This window comes from Mytilus edulis, chromosome 6 (genome assembly GCF_963676685.1).
Source record: "Mytilus edulis chromosome 6, xbMytEdul2.2, whole genome shotgun sequence".
Classification (NCBI taxonomy): Eukaryota; Metazoa; Mollusca; class Bivalvia; order Mytilida; family Mytilidae; genus Mytilus; species Mytilus edulis.
The window spans coordinates 87,177,431-87,202,579 of record NC_092349.1 but is presented as its reverse complement, the minus strand read 5'-3'; the positions used below and the strand labels follow the sequence as shown (position 1 = coordinate 87,202,579).

Below are 25,149 nucleotides of genomic sequence, written 5' to 3'. Positions count from 1 at the left end.
TAACAACTATAGGTCACCGTACGGCCTTCAACAATGAACAAAGCCCATACCGCATAGTCGGCTATAAAAGGCCCCGAAATGACAATGTAAATTAATTCAAACGAGAAAACTAACGGCCTAATCTATGTACAAAAATTAAACGAAAAACAAATATGTAACACATAAAAAACGACAACCACTGAATTACAGGTTCCTGACTTGGGACAGGCACATAAATACAAAATGTGGCGGGGTTAAACATGTTAGCGGGATCACAACCCTCCCCTAACCTGGGACAGTGGTATAACAGTACAACATCAGAAATAACTATAAAAATCAGTTGAAAAAGGCTTACTTTTTAAAATTGTTATTTGGATGGAGAGTTGTCTCCTTGGCACTCACACCACATCTCCCCATATCTATTACCGCATCAGAAGGATAAAAATACAAGTGGACATCGACGGGTACATTACACTAGGCACCGATCTGAGAGTGCTCGTAATTGTTGGCAGCTAGTTCAAAGCCTCTAACAACTAATAAAAAAACATGCATCTAAGACTAAATTATTAATCCGTACACATCCAACATTCAATGGATTTAGCGTAAAGACGTCATAAACAGTCAAAGAAAAACATCATCTTGTGCAATGCCAAGATACATGTATCGATAGATTGTAGATCCATAAAATGTGTATATGTGTGTAACATAAGTAATATTTAGTTTGCTTTTAATTTACTGATAACAAAATCAATATTTATACCAATAACATCAATATTCAATGATCTTATTACAGTGTTGGATTGGTACATGTAACCTTTTTGAATAATTTTATTTGAAGGATCGACAAGTTTACCAGTGTGTTTTATCAAACAGATTCAAAGAATATATTTGACTGTGTCTTTTCTTGAATGAAGCAGAAAAAAACCCATTAAATATTGCAGCAATAATATTTTAATTTCAATATTTTCGACGAGAACTACTTGATTTATACAAAACAATAACTCTATCGTATGATCCTGAGTGTTTATGTATAATTGCTCGGTGAGCAGGTTATATTTTTATTGACTTGCTGGCACTTAGAACTATTCATTGGCTCGCATACACCTGTAAAATATATTTATTGGAATTTTGTTAATAAAATGAATATGTTTGTTAGAAAAACAAACTATCATTTACATTGATATGTGATGCGACAACAAACGTATGGTTAGGAATGACGACGCATTAACACGTCCAATGCAAATAAACTCATCGTACCAGGATTGAAATTTTGTATTTGCGTTAGACGCGCGTTCCGTCTACAAAGGACGCATTAGTGACGTTCGAATAAAAAAAAAAAAAACGTTAAAAAGGACAAACAAAGTACGAAATTGAAGAGCATTGAGGACCTAAAATTCCTGAATGTTTTTTTCTAAATACAGCTAAGTTAATTTATGCCTGAGGTAGAAATATCTTATATTATTCAATGCACTAGATCATGGCTCTCTGTACGACGTGTTTGTGAAAATTCTAATCGGAAATGCAGAAAAAATAAAATAGAGAGTTTCGTTTCGTTTTACGCGTTCCTGTGACTGTGGTAAATATGTTATATTTGTATAGTTCTTTCACCCTTTTCACTCTTTTGTTTGTCCCAGTGATCAACAAAAAAAAAACATTAAGCATCAGAGTGAGCAAATAAATATATCCTAATATTCAACTTGATATATGAATTTTATACAAATAATCGTTATTTTTACATTTTTAGTGCCTTAAGTTTCAATTAATTCATATGTTTAAAAGTAAAAATGAAATTAAAATACAAATTGTCTTTGCTTGAAAGTAGAACTGACAGTTTCATTTTCTTATTCATACATTATTTGCTCCTATCTAGAACTATACTGACCAGGATGTCCTGTGGCTGTCCCTTCAGGAGTTCCCCCTGGTGTCCATTTACAATCAGCATCACCAAGCTCGAATCCATTAGATTTACCATCCTGGTCAGAATCTTTCTGGCATAATTCGGGAGTCCATACTTTCCCAGAAGAATTAAAATCCTGAAAATATAAACATATATTTTATATGTCAAATATTTGAGAAATTTAAAAAAAAAAACCAACCCAAATCTATGATTAAATTCTAAATTCATAAGCTTATTTAATTTAAAATCAAATTTTTGCTTGCTATCTAACAGCAAAAAGAGAAAGAATTTCTTTAAATAATCGTATTAACTGTTTTCTGTAAAAATTACAAATAAGTGTCAAACGCAAGGAAGACAAATCGACTACAGAACTCAGAAATTATAGTGAAAAATACGGCAGTGTTATATTTGCAGTAATTTAAACTCGCATTTTGATTTTTTTTATATAAATTCGACAGGATTCTCTCAATATTGCAAAAATTAAAATCACATTTTAGTCTCAAATGACAAAATCGCAATAATAAATGCACGCAAAAATATCTGAATTTACACTTAGTCTAATGGTTATAAATTTAAATCTAACCAGTCCAAATTGATTGTTAAGTCCTCCTCCTGCTGCTACGTTATGTCCGACACCTCCCCATATTCCAGACTGACCAGCGCAAGGATTTGGAACAGCATCTCCATTTGGTATTAGCATTTGAAACTTTTGATAACTCCAAACGATAGTAATTAACATAAACAAGGATATTTTTCTCAACATTTTGAATTTTACAAACTTATTATTTAAAGCCTCTTATATATATACAAAGAAGCAACACACATTTATTTCCAGTATCACACACGGTCTAAATGATAAAGTCCTTAAAAGTAGAATTTTGTAAGATCTTTAGACCTTAAACGTTATTTCAATAACCTTAGTTCTATATTATCATTAAGTGACACAGTTTGACACGAGCAGATGTCCTGATCATTGGTAAACTTATATAAGTATGACATTGTATAATATATATGGTCATCTCTTCTGATAAAGCACTAGGAAACTCGTACTTTCTTATCAAAACATTCATTCGAATATTTGATAGTCGTGAAGCATAGATTATGTTAAACTTTATACGTGAAACAACTATCTTAAGGAGGAGGGTTGGGATCCCCCTTACATGTTTAACCCCGTCACAATCTTTATGTATGTGTCTGTCCCAAGTCAGGAGCCTATAATTCAATCGTTTCCTTTTTTTATGTGTTACATATTTGTTTTTCGTTCAATATTTGTTCATAAATTAGACTGATCGTTTTCTCGTTTGAATTATTTTACATTTTCCATTCGGGTTTTATAGCCGACTATGCGGTATGGGCTTTGCTCATTGCTGAAGGTCTTACAGTGACCTATAGTTGTCAATCTCTGTGTCATGTGGTCTCATGTAGAGAGTTGGGTCATTGACAATCCTACCACATCTTCTTTTTTGTACAATAGGTAAAAATGTCAATAATAGGGATATAGCGTCAGCATTGTGTTATCATCTTACTCACAAACACAAACAAATGTAACAAAGAACACAAAAGAGTATACATTGAATTCAACATCCTCATATTGCTTTTTTATTATAAGATTTTACATATGTTTATCTATGTAAAATTCACCCATAAATGATTGAAAGATGTAAAAGTACTGGCGTGGACTCGCACGTTTGACGTTACACAGTCAGGTAGATATGAAATAATTATGTCGTTCAAAGTATGACTGGATACATAAGTACAGAGTCACGTCATATGGATATCACATAAAACAGACTTAACAGTAAAAGTTATATTTATAAAATAGAATAGTTTTGTCGTTCATAGTTTATCAAGATACATAAGTACTGAGTCACGTCAAATACATATCACAAAAAAAAAACCTTAGTAGTAAAATTTATACGAATAAAGACAAAGAAAAGAATAATATAACACATTAGTAAGATGAGATACAAAGCCAGTACGAAGCATCTATACGCCAAGACCATCCTGTATTATTTTTGAAGTTGATACGAAATATTTATCAACAAGGTCTTGGTACCTTTCGAGAATGTTTTAAAGAAAATGAACGAGACGTTCTTTGACATAGTACCCCTGGTTCAATAAACTTTCTAGCCAAACACTGGTGTGACGTTTTACAAAGTCTGAGTAGGAGGCTGCTGCAAGCTCTTGGATACCGAATAAGTTAAGAAATGCATATCTTCGGTTTATTTGTGTTGCTTGGTTTCTCTCGTCACGTTTTTCTTGATTCGAAAGTTATTATTGGAAAACAACTTTGATGTGTAAACTATCCGCAATTTCACAATTCAGAGGCTTTATGAACAATGACGTATGGGCGGGCCATACACAGCGCATATACAATACATACTAGATATTATTGAACTGTCGTGTGTTGTTCCCAATACATGAATGTTCAAATAAGGGCAACAGTACTATACCGCTGTTCGAAATTCATAAATCGATTGAGAAAAAAAAAAAAACACATCCGCGTTACAAACTAAAACTGAGAAAAACGCATCAAATATAACAGGAGAACTACGACACTACAGAAACACAACATTAAAATGTAATACACACAGAAACGAATCATAATATAACAATGGCCATTTTCCTGACTTGGTACAGGACATTTTCAGAGAAAAAACAAGATCTTTTTGCATATAAGCTATGACAAGATGTGCGCAATAACTGATACGTGGCTTCGTCTTATAACGTCGATATATCTTGACATTCCGAGCAATTTTCCACGTGTCAGGTTTTCTCACAACAATGTACGCCATGTGAAGACGCATAAGTAAGCATGGAAATAAGGAGATCTGGAACAATTGATAATGAGACCACTATTCACCAGGAACCAAACGAAGAAGATGGATACGATTAACCGAATCAGGCCGTGAAGAGGTTGAACTGGCAAGACCACTATATATCCTAGTCACAACTTCTGATTTGGTAAAAGTAAACCTTTATACAGTGGAGATCACTTCTAACCTCTCATTAAATCTGTCAGGAGAACTGTTCTAGAACAGTACGTAGAACTGTCAGCCTGACACCTTTTAGTCAGTTCTAGGTTAGAACTGTTCTAGCTAGAACTGATTTGGTCAGTTCTACCTAGAACTGATTTGGACAGTTCTACCTAGAACTGATCCTGACAGTTCTACCCTAGAACTGATCCTGACAGTTCTAGCTAGAACTGACCAGATATTTGGTCAGTTCTACTTCTAGAACAGTTCTACGGTTAGAATTGATTTCTAATTCTACGGCTAGAATTGATTTTTATAAATTCTACGGCCAGAATTGATTTATAAATTCTACGGCTAAAATTGATTTATAAATTCTACGGCTAAAATTGATTTATAAATTCTACGGCTAAAATTGATTTATAAATTCTACGGCTAAAATTTATTTCTAAATTCTGCGGCTTAAATTGATTTTTATAAATTTTACGGCCAGAATTGATTTATAAATTCTACGGCTAAAATTGATTTATAAATTCTAAGGCTAGAGTTGATTTGTAAGTTTTATGAACACTTTGCCTTAATATACAGGGTTGGGTAAAAAAAAATATATAGAGTTTTGCTATTTTGCCGGTTTTATTTCAGGGGGGGGGGGGGGGGGGGGGCTATGTTTTTTTTTGGAAAAAAAAAGTTTGTTGTTTGTTTCCAGTTTTTGGTGAAAAAAATAATTTGTTTTGGACCCTGAGAAAAAAATTGTTTGTTTCATCCTCAGCTGCCACTATATGTAATGCTAAAATTGATAGAAAAAAATTGTTTTCGGTTTGTCGCTAAAAAAATAGATTGTTCTTCGCCGAAGTCGAAAAAAAAAGTTTGTACAGAAAAAAAAACCCAAAGCCCCCCCCCCCCCCCCCCCAGAAAATCAAATGGTTGCTGCCTTAGAGAACATGTTTAACCTGTTAACCCCACCATATTCTGCATGTATGTGCCTGTTCCAAGTCAGGAGCATGTAATTCAGTGATTTTCTTTTGTTGATGTGTTACATAAATTTTTGTTTTTCTATCAATTTTTGTACATAAATTAGGCCGTTAGTATTAGGGGGGGGGGCGGGGGGTCATTATTATTTGAATTGTTTTACATTTGTTATTCCGGGAGTCAGGATGGCTCATTATCACATAACAAAATTATCGGACCTCAATAACCAATATAATATCTGTTTACGAGTAGTTTTCATACATTATACCTGTTTAACAAAAATCTTTTGACCGCATCAATCTAAACTGCCTTTATTTGCTTTTTCTTTCTGCAAATCTATATAGCTGAACAGTACTTCACTTTTAATTTTAGGTCTAGAGGGACTGTAATATACAAGTAACAGCAATTTTGGAAAAAAAATGTAATTGTTCACATCAATTTATAGTGCCAGCATGCAGGGGCAGCTAGATCCAGGCTGTGGGTCCAACTATATGCTCCCATTCATATGCATTGATTTAAAAAAAAAAAAGTGGGGTTCCAACCCCTGGACCCCCTCCCCTTGATCCTCCAATGAGCATGTCCTTGTTTTATTCAAAATATTGAATCATAAACAAATATCAGTAGTTTTTATACTTCAGACTGAGTCGTGTAATAAAATCTTTTGACTGCATCAACCAAAACTTACCATATTTGCTTTTTATTATGTAAATCTATATAGCTGCACAGCAATTCAGTTATAATTTTAGTTCGAGAGGGACTGTTGTATATAAATAACTGCAATATTGGAAATCAGTGACCACACATTTTTTTTCTCGCATTAATTGAGGGTGCCAGCATTTCCTATTTTTATTCAAAATATCGCATCAGAAACAAATATCAGTATAGTTTTCATACCTCAGACTGACTCATGTTACAAAATTATTTGTCTGTATCAATCAAAACTGACCATATTTGACAGCATCAACCAAAACTGGCCATATTTGACCACATCAACCAAAACTGACCATATTTGCTCTTTTCTATACAACTCTTATAGTCGCATAGTAAATCTGTAATATTTTTATGTAAGGATGGAGTGTATAAATCATTATAATACAAATGATCTATATTATAGGGTTATTGCATGAATATTGGGGAATATTGTTCCGAGTAGAATTGTATATTGCGCGTGCTTATATTTTTATATCAGGATGGATTGTTCAATATAAACATGATAAAGGAAAGCAACATTGGAAAATAAAATTATGCTCGCATCAATTTAAAGTGCCAGCATGTCCTCTTTTTAATCAAAATTTTGAATCGTAAACTATTTCAGTAGTTTTGATATCTCAGACTGACTCATGGATATAACAAAATTATTTGTCTGCATCAACCAAAACCATGAAAACTGACCTTATTTGACCGCATCAACCAAAACTGACCATATGTGACAGCATCAACCACAACTGACCATATTTACACTTTATAATGTAAATCTTATTCCATTATTTTAATGTTGTAATTTATTCCAATGAAAAAGGCCGTAATGGCCGAAACGTATGGGAATTTGTGTTATAGTTTTTATTATATATATATATATAATGAATTAAATGCAGAGATATATTTATGACATGTATGAAGAGACTGTTAAAAACAGGGAACGAAGAAACGTAAACAATGATGTTTCCTATGCAATCTTATAAAAATATTTCTCTGATGAGTTGGATAACCTCCTATTCACTTCGATATTTGTACATGTAATGTATGATCAGAAAGAAATATAGAAAATCTGCTATTATATAGCAAAGTAATTGCAAGGATTTGTATAGTGACAAATCCTTGGTAATTGGAAGTGATTTATTTCTTCTAAATTCTAAAGTGCCCTTACTGCAGTGACGTCAGTTTAGAACTGTTCTACAGTCCTGACTGATTTAGTCAGTTCTGCTGACAGTTCTACGGTTAGAACTGATTTGGACAGTTCTACCTAGAACTGATTTAGACAGTTCTACCCTAGAACTGATCCTGACAGTTCTACCTAGAACTGATTTAGTCAGTTCTACTTAGAACTGATTCTGACAGTTCTACTTAGAACAGTTCTAGGGTAGAACTGTTCTAGGTAGAACTGTTCTAGGACAGGTTAGAACAGTTCTATGACAGTTCTCCTGACAGTTCTAATGAGAGGTTAGAAGTGATCTCCACTGTAGTTCGAAGAACGATCTTCAACACGGACCCCTGGATCCCACAAAACAGCAATCTATCAAGCCAACAATGACTAGTTTAAAACCATTCAAACAGGAAAATCAACAGTCAAATGATTAACTCATTTATCGTTAGCATGGTTAGCGGAAGTATTTGATTTTTGGATAAAGCATAATTCCTGAGAAAAACAGTGACACAATTTAACATTAGAAGCTAGAATTCTTTAGATTTATATTTCCAGAGAAAGTACATGACACATCGAACGGGTACAACTGATTTTACAGGTTTTGGCCTATATGTATACCACAGGTTTGTTCTTCGGACTTGAAGTAGTTAATCTTAGTGCTAAATATATTTCCGTTTGAATATCTTCTGTAATAACTTTCTGAAACAAATTCAGAAGCTAAAATCTCATTTCTTTATACCAGACATTTATTTAAATAAGAACTTGTCACTTTCATGACTTTTAAAGAATAACTGTTAATGCAACTTTTAATATTTTGCTGATTTTCGCTACATGTAGGAAGTATATTTCATATAATTTTTTGATTTTTGGGCATTAACATGTAGTTTTCAATGCGAGCAATATGCACCAAGAATATTGAGACTGATAGTTTTGCTTTCTGAAAGTAATAAATTATCATCAGCATATGATAATCTCTAACTGGCTCACAGTTACCATTGATTAAATCCTTTACGACATCATCAATAAAAATCTTAAAAATTGTGCGGCTTAAAACATTCCCTTGTTTAACACCTCGCTCTAAGTAAATCCAGAGCTAAGACCGTTTGAAAATTGTATTCTAGTGGTAGTATTTGCATACACAGAACAAACATTAAAAAGCTTTTTAGGTAAACCTGATTTTAAAAGTTTATAAAAGACGCCTACTCTCCATATGGCATCAAAGGCTTTACGTACATGTAGGTCTATGAAAGCAGCAAATACTTTCTTCTTTTTACTTTTATAGTGATCAATGATGGTTTTTATGAAAATATATGATCAGCAGTTCTACAGTTTTGTTATTTGATATTGACTGATAATAGATATTTTATTAACACATTTTAATAAAATAGTTTTACCAAGTAAGAAGTGATAGAAATGTCCCTATAATTGCTAGGTTCCATTTTGCTACCAGATTTGCATAAAAGGACTAAGAAACTATCATTCTATTTATATTGGAATTGGCCACTATTTATAATAGAATTAAACAGCTTTTTTTTGTCCTCCATATTTAAGCATTTCATTTGAAACCAAATCCATTGCACTACTTTTTAAGAGCATTGATAGCCTCAATTATTTCTGCTGTAGTGATATCTATGTCTAAAATATCATTAGATGGGTCATTATCTAAATTATCTTTTAATTGCTGAAAATATTCTATTATGGTTTTATGGAAACTACCATGTTTATCATCACTTGTTTAACTTTTTTAAGAATTGAAACAAGTCAGAATTGGCATGCATTTTATGTTACTTCATTAACATTGCCCAAAATGATTTTGGATTCTTTTCAATATTTTTTCAATAATACATTCTACAGTACCAGCGCTCATAATTATTTCTAAATGGTCATGACACTTCAAGTTTTCCACTGTGTCATAAAAAAACTGATAACTTGGAACATTTTTATCACAAAACTATGTTCAGTTATTGTACCAAAAATTTGAACTGCTGCATGGTCAGTGTATGTGTTAGCAACTGTCAATTGACAACAAACTTAATTATGGAGTCTGTAGTCTTTTCGAATGGTACTATGTGTTGCTGATGCGACTGTCATACAAGAGAGAGTTTTACCGCTATTAAATGAGATTCATTCCACCATTTTTTTCAAAAGAAAATACCTGAACCAAGTCAGGAATATGACAATTGATGTCCAATCGTTTGATGTGTTTTATCTTTTGATTTTCTCATTTATTTAGGTACTTATCGTTTTGAATTTTCCCCGGAGTTAAGTATTTTATTTTATTTCTTTGTTACATTCTTTTTGTTTCTATAGTGATTGAAACTACAACAATTGTGACTGTTGTACCCCAGTTTTTGACATTTTACCTATTATACCTGTTTGTTTTTGTTCACACATTGTTGTCAATATAATGAAATGAAACGTAATGCACTTTAATTTTCGAAAAGATGAAGCTAAACTAAATGGGCTTTTTTACATATTCATATTTGTAATTTTTATAATTCTATTTCTGCTACTTTTGTCTTTCCGGTTGTTTTCCCTATGATGTGTACCTCATATCTTTCAATATTCATATGTAATTTTTTTATTCAAAATTGGACAACATTGGTGTGTGTTTGTTTAATGGATTCATTGGAAATTCCTTTTGTATATACGTATTTATGGAATACAAATCTTCTTATAAAAGTTAAACCATAAATAGTTTTATTAATCTATAAGAATTTTAACTCTCACTGATCATGTCTCTATACTTTACCAATACAGACATGTAAGCTAGAGATGCTAGGGACATCTAGCCCGACATTCAACAATAGTTTTGAAGTTGTTACCATTTCTATCGCACCCTCCGTAAGTAAATGATAAACATGTTCTCTTTGTCCAATGGTAAACATATCTTGGAAAGCTACCCCTACAATGTCCAGGGTCCGGTTCTTGCATACAAACTTCAAAAACAAACAACTGTGGTTTATTATGTAAAACATATCACTACCTATTTTTAACTACACATGTATTCATACATAATGGTATCAAAATACGAGCATTTACAGATGCTTTTACTAGATAATGTATAGGGGTGCGCTTGGGGTTTGAAAAATAAAACGCTTCAGGTTTTATACAGAAGATGACGTTTCCGTTTTTTTTTATGTCGCTACCAGTATTGGAGATGTGGTTATCTTTGATTATTTGTCATTGTGCGTATCGTACTTAACCGATATGGCTGTCAGTAGAATTGTTTTTTTTTTTATGGTTTTGCACTTAAACATGTTAAAATCTTTCAATCCTTTATGGGTAGATTTTACATATATAAAATAAATCGCATAGTAAAATAACAGAATGATGTTAAATTTGGTGTAAAAATGAACTATGTTTTTGTGCCTTGTTACATTTGTTTTTTTATAGGAATAAGATAACACAATGTTGACTGCTGCACCCCTATTTTTGAGATTTTTACTTGTTGTATCTGTTTGTTTTGTTCACGCATTATTGTCAGTGTGATGGAATTAGATGCAACAGTGATACAGTTGAGAGGTTTAGGTAGTTATAATATCAGGTTCAATACACCGATTTCTATTTGAGGAAATTCCTGTACATGAATATGACAGTTGTTATCCATTCGTTTGATGTGTTCGAGCTTTTGATTTATCCATTTGATTAGTAATTTTCCTTATTGAATTTTCCTCGGAGGTCAATATATTTGTGATTTTACTTTTTTGTATATAGAAGTATGTAGTCTGTTTCCCGGCCGTTATTGAAATTCTTGACAATATTTGTATATTCCGAAGGCATACTGAATGTTTTACGGAGGGGACCAACCTAAGAAGTATGATACATTACACTCCAATGTAATTTTTTAACATATTTAAAGAATTATTTTGGTAGAATCTTATTGACCTATGCTTTTGATGAACGGGATTTGTACTTTACAAGTCTTTTACCACATAGAAAACATACAGTTAAGGTGTAAAGCTTATGAATTATAGAAAATAATGCCGTGATTAAGTTGTGTGCAGTAAAAAAACCTTTTATGATTAAAGTCACACAAATTGGATGTCACACGAAAACAAGTAAATCAATCGCTATTAATTTTGCACAGTGCGTAATAATGTTTGATTGATACTTCAAATGATAACTTAAGAATAAAAAGAGGATGTGAAATATATTATTACTAGAACACACCCGCGAAATCGCGGGCATTCAGAGCGTAGTGAAGTGTTGTTGGAAGAATATTGTAAAATATTAAATGACTGGAGAATTTCAGCAAAAGTATCATATAAGTCATAGGTTTTTTGGGATAGGAAACTGTTTTTTTTATCCCTTCTCCTTCATTTCCAAAATACCTAATTTTTGGTTTTCTTTCAATTTCAATATGAAAATTTATTTAGTATGTTATGATTATTTAAGTAAGGAGCCCGTAATTCAGTGGTTGTCGTTTGTTTATGTGTTACATATTTGTTTTCGTTCATTTTTTGTACATAAATAAGGCCACTAGTTTTCTTGTTTGAATTGATTTACATCGTCATTTCGGGGCCTGAGTATGGGCTTTGCTCGTTGTTGAAGGCCGTACGGTGACGTATAGTTGTTAATGTCTGTTTTATTTTGGTCTCTTGTGGAGAGTTGTCTCAACATGGTAATCATACCACATCTTTTTTTTTGTAATCAATGAATTTTGTTAAAGATTTAATGACTGGAGAATTTCAGAAAAGGTATCAAAAGTTCACATGAATAACTTTAGCGATTATCTGTATATTATAAACATTCATAACTATATAAATAAAGTGTATTTACTTTCAATTCTAAGTTTTCTATTCGATCCATGGTGGTCAATTGATATAGTATACAGACCCTCTCCATTTAAAAACTCTGTGACCGTCGTGGATAGTAAACTTGAAAATGATAGCAGATATAATTAAAATACACTTTATTCGTAGTATATGTAAGAGTATACAGAAAAACGCAAACCGGAAGTCTAATCTGACTTAAAATTTCGTCGAATGACGGGACAATATCCGGATGACTTTTGGTGTCAGACCACCAATTAAAAATCCCTATCTGTTCAACCAAATTTTGCAATTTTCACAGCTTTCTAAATATTTTACCTTAAGTTTAACTTCAAGGAAACCAGGTATATCCTGAATTGTACATGTATCACCTTCCTACGTGCCAATTTTCAACCAATGTTTAAAGTCTTGTAACAAATTTCTGATTTTGAAAAGACAGGTACTACCAAAATAACTCCCGGTTTTCTGGAAATCTTAAATTAGTGTACTATGTAGCGCATTAATCCTGAATTTTTAATGCAAACTCATAGACAAGTGAATTTTGGCTCAAAATGGTCTAAATATATTTCCCTTTCACCAAAAGTTTCATTTCTGCAAATTTGTTGGTTAGTTTAAGTAAACAATGACATCAAAAGCACTATTTTGTGTCAAAGTAGGACTACTTTTACATACGTTCTAAATTGGAGGGAGTAATTGGTGGTCTGACACCTTTTTACTCGTTTTGCTCCCAAAATAACTCAATGTGAATAATCATATGAATGGATGACAAATGCGACAATGTACTGTACCTATAGGACACAGAGGCGTGTTGATTTATTTATTGTAGAAAGTAGAAATACGACACTAAAAATGAGGTCTTCTCGTTTAATAGTATAGATACATAACCATCAAATGTTGGATACGGTAAATAGTAAGAGAAATCACAATAATACTGAGCTGCGGGGAAATTCAATAAGGAAAGCCTCTCATCTTATTTCGTACATAAGGAATAAACAGCTGCGCCATGAGCGTATGATACGCCCGTCATCTTGTGTAGAAGTTTTATGCAAAATCATAAATGGTTTCTGAGAAAATTTTAAGCAATAACCATATATTGTTTTTTAGATACGGTAGGACATGTGAAACCCCTCCTGTTTTTTTTTGGTTTTTTTTATAAAAAAACTAAATATCACTAAAATTAAATTTTGAATCAAAACCAAAAAGTATACAGATCTTTAGATTAATATAGCAAAGAAGTGTGTAAAGTTTTAAGCAATAACCATAAATTGTTTTTAAGATACGGCGCGACATGTAAAAAAAACTCCTCCTTTTTTACAAAATACTCAATAACTCAAAAATAAAATTTTAAATTATCACCAAAAAGTATACAGATCTTAAGATTAATATAATAAAAAATTGTGTAAAGTTTTAAGCAATAATCATAAATCATTTTTGAGATACAAGGCGACATGTAAAAAAACCCTCCCCCTTTTTTTTTTTTTTTACAAAATACTGAATAACTCAATAATGAAATTTTGAATGATCACCAAAAAGTATACAGATCTTAAGAGTAGTATTACTAAGAATTGTGTAAAGTTTTAAGCAATAATCAAAAATTGCTTTTGAGATAAGATGCGACAAGTGAATAAAACACACCCGATGTTTTAGTTACAAAATGCCGTAACTCAAAAAGTTTTAATTTTATTTTCACCAAAAAGTATACAAATCATTTGACCATCATAAGAAACAACTATTTAAAGTTTCATGAAATTTGGATAAGTCGCTCTAAAGTGCCGCTGCGACATGCTTACGCCGGACAGACAGACGGACAGACGGACGGACACCGGATATTTGTATACTATAATACGTCCCGTCAAAATTTTGACGGGCGTATAAAAACCTGCACCAATTCAGGAAAAAAGTGGTTTTCCATTTGTCTGAATCTTGTTTACTGTTGATTTTGTCATTCAGTAAGGGACTTCCCGTCGTTAAGTTTGCTTTCAGTTCGGAAATTTTGTTATTTGACTTTTGTCGTTTGTAGAAATGGGTTTGCATGTCTTTCGAAACAAATATTATACAATATTGAAAGAACTCATCAAAATAACAAGACGTCCATTGTACGATTTAATGTTAGCCAGCTAACGAATGATTGTTTCTTTGTCAATTAATTCATATTCAAATGTCTTTAATTTGAATATTGGTATTATGCAAACTATCCTTCAAGACTAATTAGAAGAATGCAACTGTTCACAACGCAACCGTTTGTCTAATTGATATATCAAAGGGTTCGTATTGTCCTGTTAAATACAACCTACATTGGGTTTTAACTCATTCGAAAGATATCGCTGAATTGCATAATAACACATATTACTTACGTATGAACGCACTATGTAACATCTCAATTGATATAATATGAAGTATAAACAAAACTTATTATCTGTCATTTCTCATCAGAGACTATTGACATACACACACACACACACACACACACACACACACACACACACTGTTTATACACTTTTAAAAATGTTTATTTTTTATTATAAAAAACATATCATCGGTAAAAAAAAAATAACACATTTGGGGTTTCATTTTAATTTGTAATTAACTGATTTTCCTAAATTGTGGAGGTACTGATCAAACACTTGGTTTGATGTACAACGGATGCCAAATTGTGAATGGAATTACATGCAGACATGCATAATTTAGGAGGGTTGAGATCTCACAAAACATGTTTAACCCCGCCGTAATTTGGCAATTGTCCAAAATAAGGATCTTGTCATGCAGACAGTCGCATTGAATTCCATTACATGGACAACGTTTTGTGAACAAAACAAACAGACATAAGAGGTTAAAACGTCAGAAAGGAAAAAGGAAAATCACAAAAATACTGAACTTAGAGGAAGATCAATTGGGAAAGTCCATAATCACATGGCAAAATCAAATAACAAAACGCATCAAAAACGAATGGACAAGAACTGTCATATTCCTGACTTGGTACAGGCATTTTCAAATGTAGAAAATGGTGGATTAAATCTGGTTCTATAGCGCTAACCCTCTCACTTTAATGACAGTCTCATCAATTTCCGATATTTTTACATTGATGCGTTAAATAAACAGACACAATAAATATAATAGTCAAAATATGGGTACATCAGTCAACATCGTTTAACAATTTTAAAAGGAACAATTTAACAGAACACAAAAACATCTACTATCTACGAACACATTTATTGATTTGAGTGTCTGACGTCAGAAAATTTTATACGTCACATAAATTTGTCGTTCAATGTGCGTACAAACAATTTAAAAATTTTCCTGGGAATGTTAGAATGTGAGAGAAAACTTACAGCCTGATTTATGTGAAAGACGAACGACAAACATGTATGATATACAGTAACAAAATGCAACAACTGAATTACAGGGTTCTGTCGTTGGACAGACACATACAGATTATGGCGGTATAAGTATAAGACTTGTTGGAAGGCACCCACCCTCGCATTAACCTCTAAAATAAGTGTAGCAGTATAACATAAGAACACACTATCAAAATCAGTTGAATAGGGACTAACTCATCAGATCGATATCAAGTGAAAAAGAATTAAAAGAGTAACACATATTTGACGTGACTGGGTTCTTACGCATCTCCGTAAGAAAGAGGCACTAAGAACATCGGAGACCTTTATCTATTCGTGTCTAAACGCTTGAGTGCATGCTCAGTGGACGTACTGCTTACGAAATTTACAATCTATTCATATCAACATTTGTCCAATTGTACAGCGATTTGACGCTTTGACATGAGCTTGCACCATGGTCATATGTGACTTTCCAACGGTCTTTGAGTATGTCCCACATAAACGGACTAAACAAACTACAGCATTATGGAGTCACAAGACAAACACACAGGTGGATTCAATCGTTCCTAGTTAAACGTACTAATAAAGTCATCGTTGAAAGAGAATCATCAAGTTCCGGTGGCTAGTGAAGTCCCCAAGGGAATGTACGTGGACCGTAATATTCCGCCTATTCATCAATGACTTACATGACAACATATTATCCAACACACGACTATTTGCAGACGATTGTATGATCCTGTATAGTATACAGAACGATGACATTTCCTGCTGATACTGATATACTACAAGAAGATTTCTGCAAACTTGCAGAATAGGTAAAAACCTTCGGCATGGCCACATAAGTGCAGTGTACAATCTACCACCTGATCACGTTTACCAATATATGCTATACGCTCATACACGTTTAATGAACAATAGCTAGAAAGATCATAAAGTACTAATTACTTTAGAGTTGACATTGAATCAGACCTGTCCTAGAAACAACTTATCAATATAGTAACTAAAAAAGCGACCATTATGCTAGGATTCTTAAAACGCAACTTAAGAACATCTAACAGCAAAATCAAGACAAAAGAAATTGTTGCAATGGTAAGATCCAACTTAGATTATTGTGCAACAGTATGGAACCCACACTAAAAAGAGCAAGTAAAAAGGATGAAATTGTCCAGCGTCGGGCAGTCCGTTATGCCACCAATCGCTATAGGAACTCCAGTAGTGTGGGCAGCATGTTAGAAGAATCAGACTGGGAATCATTGGAAAACAGGAAGGTTAAATTACAACTTACATTCTCTACAATGTCTTTACAAACAGTTTTTTCAAAAGCACAGTGACTGCAACGGAAGCCGGATTTGTTCAGGCCAGATGAACGAAAGGCAAATGGGACCCCCATTGTTTTTTGTTTCTTTGTTGTTTTATTATTTTTGATTGGTTTTTTTTCTGTCATGTTTTTTACGTGCTTGAATTTGGTTGGTTTTTGTTCAAAATTACTCTTTTTTATTGCGCCCATCGGAAGTGTTGAGTATTGGCCAAGTTTGACAGTTCAGCGTACAATGTAGATGTAATTGTAGATGAATCATCTAGTGTTTTTAAAGATACTATTAAGTTCAAGTTTAACTTTACCAAAAAAATGGACAATACTAAAGAAGCATACATACCATTTCCGTCTACAATATTCGGAACGAGACTTACTATTATGAAGAAGAAACACAGTATTCCGATAGGACTTTTCATAATTACAAAAGTATAATGCCTGTGGTACTCGAAATCAGCTTTATATTTACTTTCGACAACTAAATTACACGTGTAAAAAGGATGTTATATGTAAGAAACTAGATGTTCACGTACAACATAATATATTTGTATACATTTTAATGAGGAAATTAATAATCATTTCCTTTATTTTGAATAATGTATGAGAAATCATACCAATAATAATAAAAACATATAATTATTTCTCGGAATAAAACGGACACGTTAAATGTATTGGTAGAAGTGTTAGATATTTGATACATATTTTATGTTTGTATATATGAAAAGGTGTTTCTTTCAAGTTTCTGTTGAAGGTTGAACATATTTGGATTGCATGTTTTTTTTTGTTGTTGTTTTTTTTTAAAGGGGAGGTTCTTTTATAAATTAATATTAAGCAAATGTATGTGTCATTTTAGGGCTTTTGTCATGCGGTATGGGATTTGCTCATTGTTAAAGACCGTACGGTGACCTATAGTTGTTAATTTCTTTGTCATTTTGGTCTCTTGTAGAGAGTAGTCTCATTGGCAATCATACCACATATTTTTTTTTTATATATGTTGAACTATCAATGACATCACTTTTTAGAAAAAAAAGCATATTGGTATAAGGACTAGTATGTCTATGATTGAGGTAAAGACCATTTGATGTTCTAAATGGTAGGAGAGGAATTTGTCTTTCGGCCTAGTTCCAGTTCATCCTCGGTCTTTTTGCCCTGATACTCATTTGCTCTGTGTTGGTTTTTTGTTATTGTTGTTTGATGTATGATATTTGACTAAAGTATGTAAAAGATTGTTAAAATTACGCACATAAACTGGATAACGTTGGAAGTGGAAAGTAGGGTATGTTCGGTATTGGATTTGTATTGCCATCTATTGCTCCATAATTGTTTAAGAATGACTCTTTTTTTTAGAATACTTACAGTTCGCAAGAAACTTGATTACCAGTGCATTTAAAGTTAATTTAAAGATGGCGTTTTGTGAACTTATCATTGAAAATGGAAACGTTGAAAGTTCTTGTTTGTTTGGATTTGTATAACATGTTTTTGTAACGGAAGGTGCGTATATCACAAGCCGAGTAGTCAGCACTTTTTGTGCTGACATGAATTATCATTGATATTGTTGGATTTATAAATTAACTGTTTCCAATTTTTGATTTTTTTTTAAATACTCAGGCATATCTACCTCAGGCATAGATTAACTTAGCTGTATTTGGCAACACTTTTAAGAATTTTGGATCTCAATGCTCTTCAACTTCGTACTTTATTTGGCATTTTTAATTTTTTTTTATTGGAGCGTAACTAATGATTCTTTTGTAGACGAAACGCGCGTCTGGCGTATGTATAAAATTTTGTCCTGGTATTTTTGTCGAGTTTATTTACAACCACTGGGTCGATGCCACTGCTGGTGGAGATTTATTTCCCCGAGGGTATCACAAGCCCAGTAGTCAGCACTTTTTGTGCTGACATGAATTATCATTGATATTGTTGTATTTATAAATTAACTGTTTATAAAATTTTGAATTTTTTGAAATACTCAGGCTTTTCTATCTCAGACATAGATTACCTTAGCTGTATTTGGCAACACTTTTAAGAAATTTGGATCTCAATGCTCTTCAACTTCGTACTTTATTTGGCATTTTTAACTTTTTTTGATTCGAGCGTCACTCATGAGTTTTTTGTAGACGAGATGCGCGTCTGACGTAAGTATAAAATTTAGTCCTGGTATCTTTGCTGAGTTTATTTACAACCACTGGGTCGATGCCACTGCTGGTGGAGATTTATTTCCCCGAGGGTATCACAAGCCCAGTAGTCAGCACTTTTTGTGCTGACATGAATTATCATTGATCATGTTGATATTGTTGTATTTATAAATTAACTTAATTTATTCTTGCGTCACTGATGAGTTTTTTGTAGACGAAACACGCGTCTGTCGTCTGTATAAAATTTAGTCCTGATATTTTTGATGAGTTTATTGAAAAAAGTTAGTACATCAGTTAACTTTTTGATAAAATTGCATTATATCTGTAATACTCAGATCGACGTCCGGTGTCTAATCGACGTCCGTTCTCAAATCGACGTCCAAATCTGACGTCACAATAAAATATCCTTCCAAATCGACGGCCAATTTGATGTTTATCAAATCGACGTCCATTTTTTGGCTTCTCTAATCGACGGCCAATTTTTAGATTCTCTAATCAACGTCCGTTTTGGTCACAGAATACACAATTGACCAGAACCGACAGCAGCTGAAACTTTTAGACCTTTAAACATATTATCGGTGACAAATAGAATCTATTTAAAAATAAAGTTTTTTTTTAAAGGCTTACAATATACTAGACTAAATATGTAAACAAGTTGTGATATAATTTTTTTTATTTCAGAGATTACATAAAAATAAGGAGATGAGTTATGACACGAATGATGCAAACATTTCAAATAAGAAAATTGACGGTCTTATTTATAAAAAAAAAAATCCGAAAAACAAAAATGACAGACAAAATCCATCGAAAACAACTGTACTACAGGCCTATAAAGAATATATCTTGGTTTAATGTGTGTATGGGCATACAACCTAGAACAGTTGTGTAACAGCACAACATAAAAAATGCCAATTTCTTGCGTATATGTTTCACTCCAGGTTTAAAAATCAGAAATTTGTTATAAAGTATCTTACAGAGTCCGAATTATAATACAAAAAAAGCATTGGCTGTACTTCTTTATTTTGTCTATTGTTGAAGATTTCACATTGTCCTATAGATGTCGTTTGGTTTTATTGTCGTCAGGTTGCTTTCTCTTGACATACACTTACATGCATGTCATTTATTAACATGAATAGGAATGACACACTACTATGTAGATCGATTCGATTAACTTTTTATCAAGATAAATTAAAACTTTAATATGCATGATACTTATTTCGGGTTGAAACAATCTATTTGGAAAGTAGGTATAAATGTTTGAACCGTACAAAACATGAACATGTATAAGTGTTAACAAATAAGTCCAGGAATTTATTTTTTATAGACATTGGACATCGATAAGGGAGGACTACAATCAATCATGCGTAGTTTTGTCAATTATACATTCCGTCACATTGGACAGCGATAAAGGTATCAAAATATTAGACGTAGATTTGAGAATGTATCGTCAGATTTAGACGTCGATTTGAGAAACGGACCTCGATTTGAAAAACGGACGTCGATTAACCGCCGGTCGCCGATCTGAGTCTAACATATCGACTAGCCGTAAATGATTGTTCCAGTAAGAGCTGGAAAAGAGTGCACAGTTTTTAGGGAAAGAAGTACTTATCTTACTCAGAGTTAGTCGTGGCTGCTCTTAAGTCTTAGTGCGTAATATAAGTCTTTCGCGAAAATAATTCGAAAGGATTATATAAATAAAATAATCAAATCATCGTCGTTGATAGGTATCGGTAATGTAATTCGACCACGCAAAAGCAACGCTCGAAATGACGCATTAGCAATCTTAACTATTACCTGACAAAATAAAGAGATTTTCATTGAGCGTTGGTCGAAAGCAAACAATTCTAACAAAAGAGATGATTTCAGCTTCATAATTGTGAACTTCAAGTTCTATGAAGCAGCATTCTAACAGCACCTGCATACATAGTACTAGTATATGTTCCCTAGTTAATATAGTATTTCAGGGTATTTTAACATTATTTTCCTGATAGGTTTGCTGCTTACAGAGCAATAGATCCGAGTAGTATAGTTTAATCCAACCCTTTATCAATCTGACGAAGACCATCACGAGTTGATTGTCCGTGATGGAATATCTGATAATAGTTAACGACAGACATGCTCGAGGTTTGTATATTAGTCGGTTTGACTTTTTGTTTTCTTTTTTTAGCAATGTCGTTGTCAGTTTATATTCGACTTATGAGTTTGAAAATCCCTTTAGTATCCTTCTCAATTGTTCTACACGTGGTAGAGACATTTAGTTATTGTTTAACATAATGCGTTGACTAAACTTGGCTATGGACTGCATAGTTTAAATGGACTTAACCCAGAGGTGTCATGTAAACTCTGATCAACGTATGTGGTTCCGTGACCAATATTCCATTATATATGTGATAAATATACTATATAAATCAGTATCAGCCTTACTGCGATTACACATATTGCAATGTGTGTATTAAAACAAATAAAAAAAATAAAAAATAAATATTTGTTTAAAATGTGTCCTATGACTATGAATTATAACCAATATAGCATAAATGAATCAAAATAGAACCTATAGGAAAGAATTACAGTTTTGACTATTAAAACTGCTATAGAAAATAAAATCAACACGTTATAAATTTCATCCATCCGAAGTGCTTTTCTGGTCAAAGAGAGAAAATCTGACAGAGGTAGACATGTTTATAACGTGAAGATTGGTTGCGATCTACCTACTATATCATCAAAAATTCTTTATGTAAAAGATAAGGTCCTGAAATGACAATTTAACCATTTAGTGTTACATTTTCGCCTATGATCTTGAAATTTATAATACATTTTGTAGCTATAGAGATACTTCGAGTTGCAAATATTATCAGCAAGACATGATATATAATAGTTGGTTGATTACCCAACACAGAAGATGTCCGTTTGCACAGCTCGTATTTTGGAATAGTTTCAATCAGGTACCCTTGCACCTCAAAGTTTTAAAAGCCACAAAAGGTTACAAAATTTAAAGCAAACAATTTAGCCTGAACATAACAGGGTGTTGCTGTCTTAGTGTGCACTTAATTATAAAAAAGTTACCAACCTTCAACATTATATGCATATATACATTTAGGATTATCGATTTATAGTATTTTATGCGACTGTTATACAACTGAGAGGTTAAACTTGCTATAAAACCAGGTTTAATCCACCATTTTCTACATAAAAAATTGCCTGTACCAAGTCAGGAATATGGTAGGTGTTGTCTATTCGTTTGATGTGTTTGAGCTTTTGTTTCCGCAATTTGATAAGGGATATTCCTTTTTTAATTTTTCTCAGAGTTCTTAATATTTGTTATTCAACTTTTCAATACTTTAATGGCATCACTCATTATATATGTACAAAGAACACATCAGCGCTGTTATTCTCTATACGACCCCTTTTATGTTTGTCATAGAATTTACTCAAAAATTAATGTAAAATTTCAATAAACTTCAAACAAACGACAAAATAAAAATGTATTCTGAATAACAAAGAATCTATAATGTATACAATAAAACAGATGATCGGTTTTAAGAACTAACTGTGCTCCTCTCCTCGACGACTTCAATGAACTTGTGCTTATTCACATGAGGCTGACTTCATGCAGGATCTTCTTAGGAAGAATCAAATTTTATAGCAATGTCATTCAACGTTCATCTTTTGAATTCATAGTCAGGTGACAATGTTGAACTCATATATCCAATCGAATCTGAAATAAATGATACATTAATACGAGTCCAAATGGTGAAGTTGAAATCATCCCATCGTAAATTTTATGGACACAATCACGACATGGTTGACCGTTATGAAATACTGTTTCACAGATGATAGCGAATATGTTCCGTATGTCCTAATCATAATCCCGTTCCCTTTTCACGAATGTGACCTACTAAACTAGACTATTTACCGGGTTAGTACTAAAATGAGCAACACGACGGGTGCCAAATGTGGAGCTGGAACTGCTTACTCTTCTGGAGCACCTGAGATCACCCCAGTTTTGGATGGGGTTCGTGTTGCTCTGTCTTTATTTTTCATGTTGTTTTTGGTGTACTATTGTTTGTGTGTTTGTTCCTTTTTTTCTTTTTTTAGCTTTCGCATAGTCTCAGTTTTTTCGACTTTTGAGTTTGACCGTGCCTTTTGGTATCGTTCACTCCTCTTCTAATACAGTTAACGATATTCCCATGCTTGCATTTCCAATCATGATTTTCTTGATAGAGGGTTTCTGCTCACAAGGAAGCTATTAAACCAAGAGTTCCAAATGGTGAAGTTGAAATCATCCATTCATAAATTTTACGGACGCCATCACGAGTTGGTTGACCGTTATAGAATAACCGTTTTACAAATGGTATCGGATATGTTCCTTACGTCGTAACTACAATCCCCTTCCCTTTCATGAATGTGACCTATCGAATTAGAATATCTACCGGATTTGTTATAACATAAGCAACACGACGGGTGCCACATGTGGAGCAGGATCTGCTTACCCTTCTGGAGCACCTGAGACCAGCCCTAGGTTTTGGTAGGGTTCGTGTTGCTTATTCTTTAGTTTGCTATGTTGTGTCATGTGTTCTATTGTTTGTCTGTTAGTCTTCTTTCATTTTTCATTAAGGTACAGTATTCGACAATCGATTGATTCGACAAGAGTTGATTTTTCCTTCAGGTTTTAGTTCAATTCAATTAAAAAGAATGAATTGAATAGACACATTAACGATCGATTTATTTAACAAATCTTTAATGATAGATACGATCGATAACGATTGAACATTGGTTGTAGATTCAATCAACTCAATTTATTAATGATGGATACTCGATCGTAACGATCGATAACGATTGAACATTGTTTGTCGATTCAATCAACTTAAATCAATACATACGTGTTATGACAAAGACTCGATCATAACGATCGATAACGATTGAACGTCATATGTCGAATCAATCAACTCAATGTATTTTGATGAAGAGTCGATCGTAACGATCGATACGATCGATAACGATTGAACGTCAAATGTCGAATCAATCAACTCAATGTGTTTTGATGAAGACTCGATCGTAACGATCGATAACGATTGAACGTCAAATGTCGAATCAATCAACTCAATGTGTTTTGATGAAGACTCGATCGTAACGATCGATACGATCGATTACGATTGAACGTCATATGTCGAATCAATCAACTCAATGTAATTTGATGAAGACTCGGTCGTAACGATCGATACGATCGATAACGATTGAACGTCAAATGTCTAATCAATCAACTCAATGTGTTTTCATGCCGGAAGACTCGATTGAACGCCATATATGGAATCAATTAACTCAATTTGTTAATGGTAACTACTTAATAAATGTTATTAATAAAGATTTAACAAAATAATTTGTATTACTGTATTTCCCACTTCAGCACTGATAAAGATAAACTCTATGAAAATAATATATGTCAGAATGGGTACGGAGATATCAATATAGTGAACATAAATTGTACACACAATTGAAAAATATACAAAAGTTGAAGCATAGGAATTTGCTGTTTCAAAGACTTTTAACACTAATAAACCATTTTTAACAATAATTCAATTTTGAAGAAGTTTTATAGCAACAGTTTTAGGAGATAAAAATAAGAATGTGACAAAAATGTGTATTGTAGTAGCCAGTTTATGACAGTAGTATATATATGTTGTGTACAAGATGCAAGTTTGTACAAATTATAATTTGTACAGGGTTTTTGTACAAGTTATAAGTTTTTTGACACCTACCTTCTTGCAACAGGTGATACAGGTGCATCTTATAAAATGTACCAATGTAATGTTTTAAATTCAAATAAATATACTTCAACCTAACATTTAGTGATATTCTCCTTGTTTTCAAACTGCAAATGAGGATACATGAATGGTTTAAATTCTAATTTTAT

The 25,149-nt window shown here is 32.8% G+C and overlaps 1 protein-coding gene across 1 annotated transcript; it reads right to left on the bottom strand.

Annotated features, from left to right (window-relative positions):
• Positions 1-912: 912 nt before the first annotated feature.
• On the bottom strand, positions 913-2,810 carry LOC139526858 (temptin-like). The gene is made up of 3 exons (XM_071321996.1): positions 2,460-2,810; positions 1,862-2,012; positions 913-1,083 (listed from the first exon to the last, which is right to left on the bottom strand). Exons 1-3 carry the CDS (start codon positions 2,637-2,639, stop codon positions 1,004-1,006), a joined length of 411 nt encoding a protein of 136 aa, XP_071178097.1. The 5' UTR covers positions 2,640-2,810; the 3' UTR covers positions 913-1,003.
• Between the last annotated feature and the right edge of the window lie 22,339 nt (positions 2,811-25,149).

What these genes read in the sequence shown, in the direction of transcription:
- LOC139526858 (XM_071321996.1), bottom strand. Translation starts at nt 2,639, where the DNA reads ATGTTGAGAAAAATATCCTTGTTTATGTTAATTACTATCGTTTGGAGT. An exon ending in TTAACAATCAATTTGGACTG is followed by an intron (nt 2,013 to 2,459) that starts GTTAGATTTAAA and finishes TTATATTTTCAG; the next exon opens with GATTTTAATTCTTCTGGGAA. An exon ending in GACAGCCACAGGACATCCTG is followed by an intron (nt 1,084 to 1,861) that starts GTCAGTATAGTT and finishes TATATTTTACAG; the next exon opens with GTGTATGCGAGCCAATGAAT.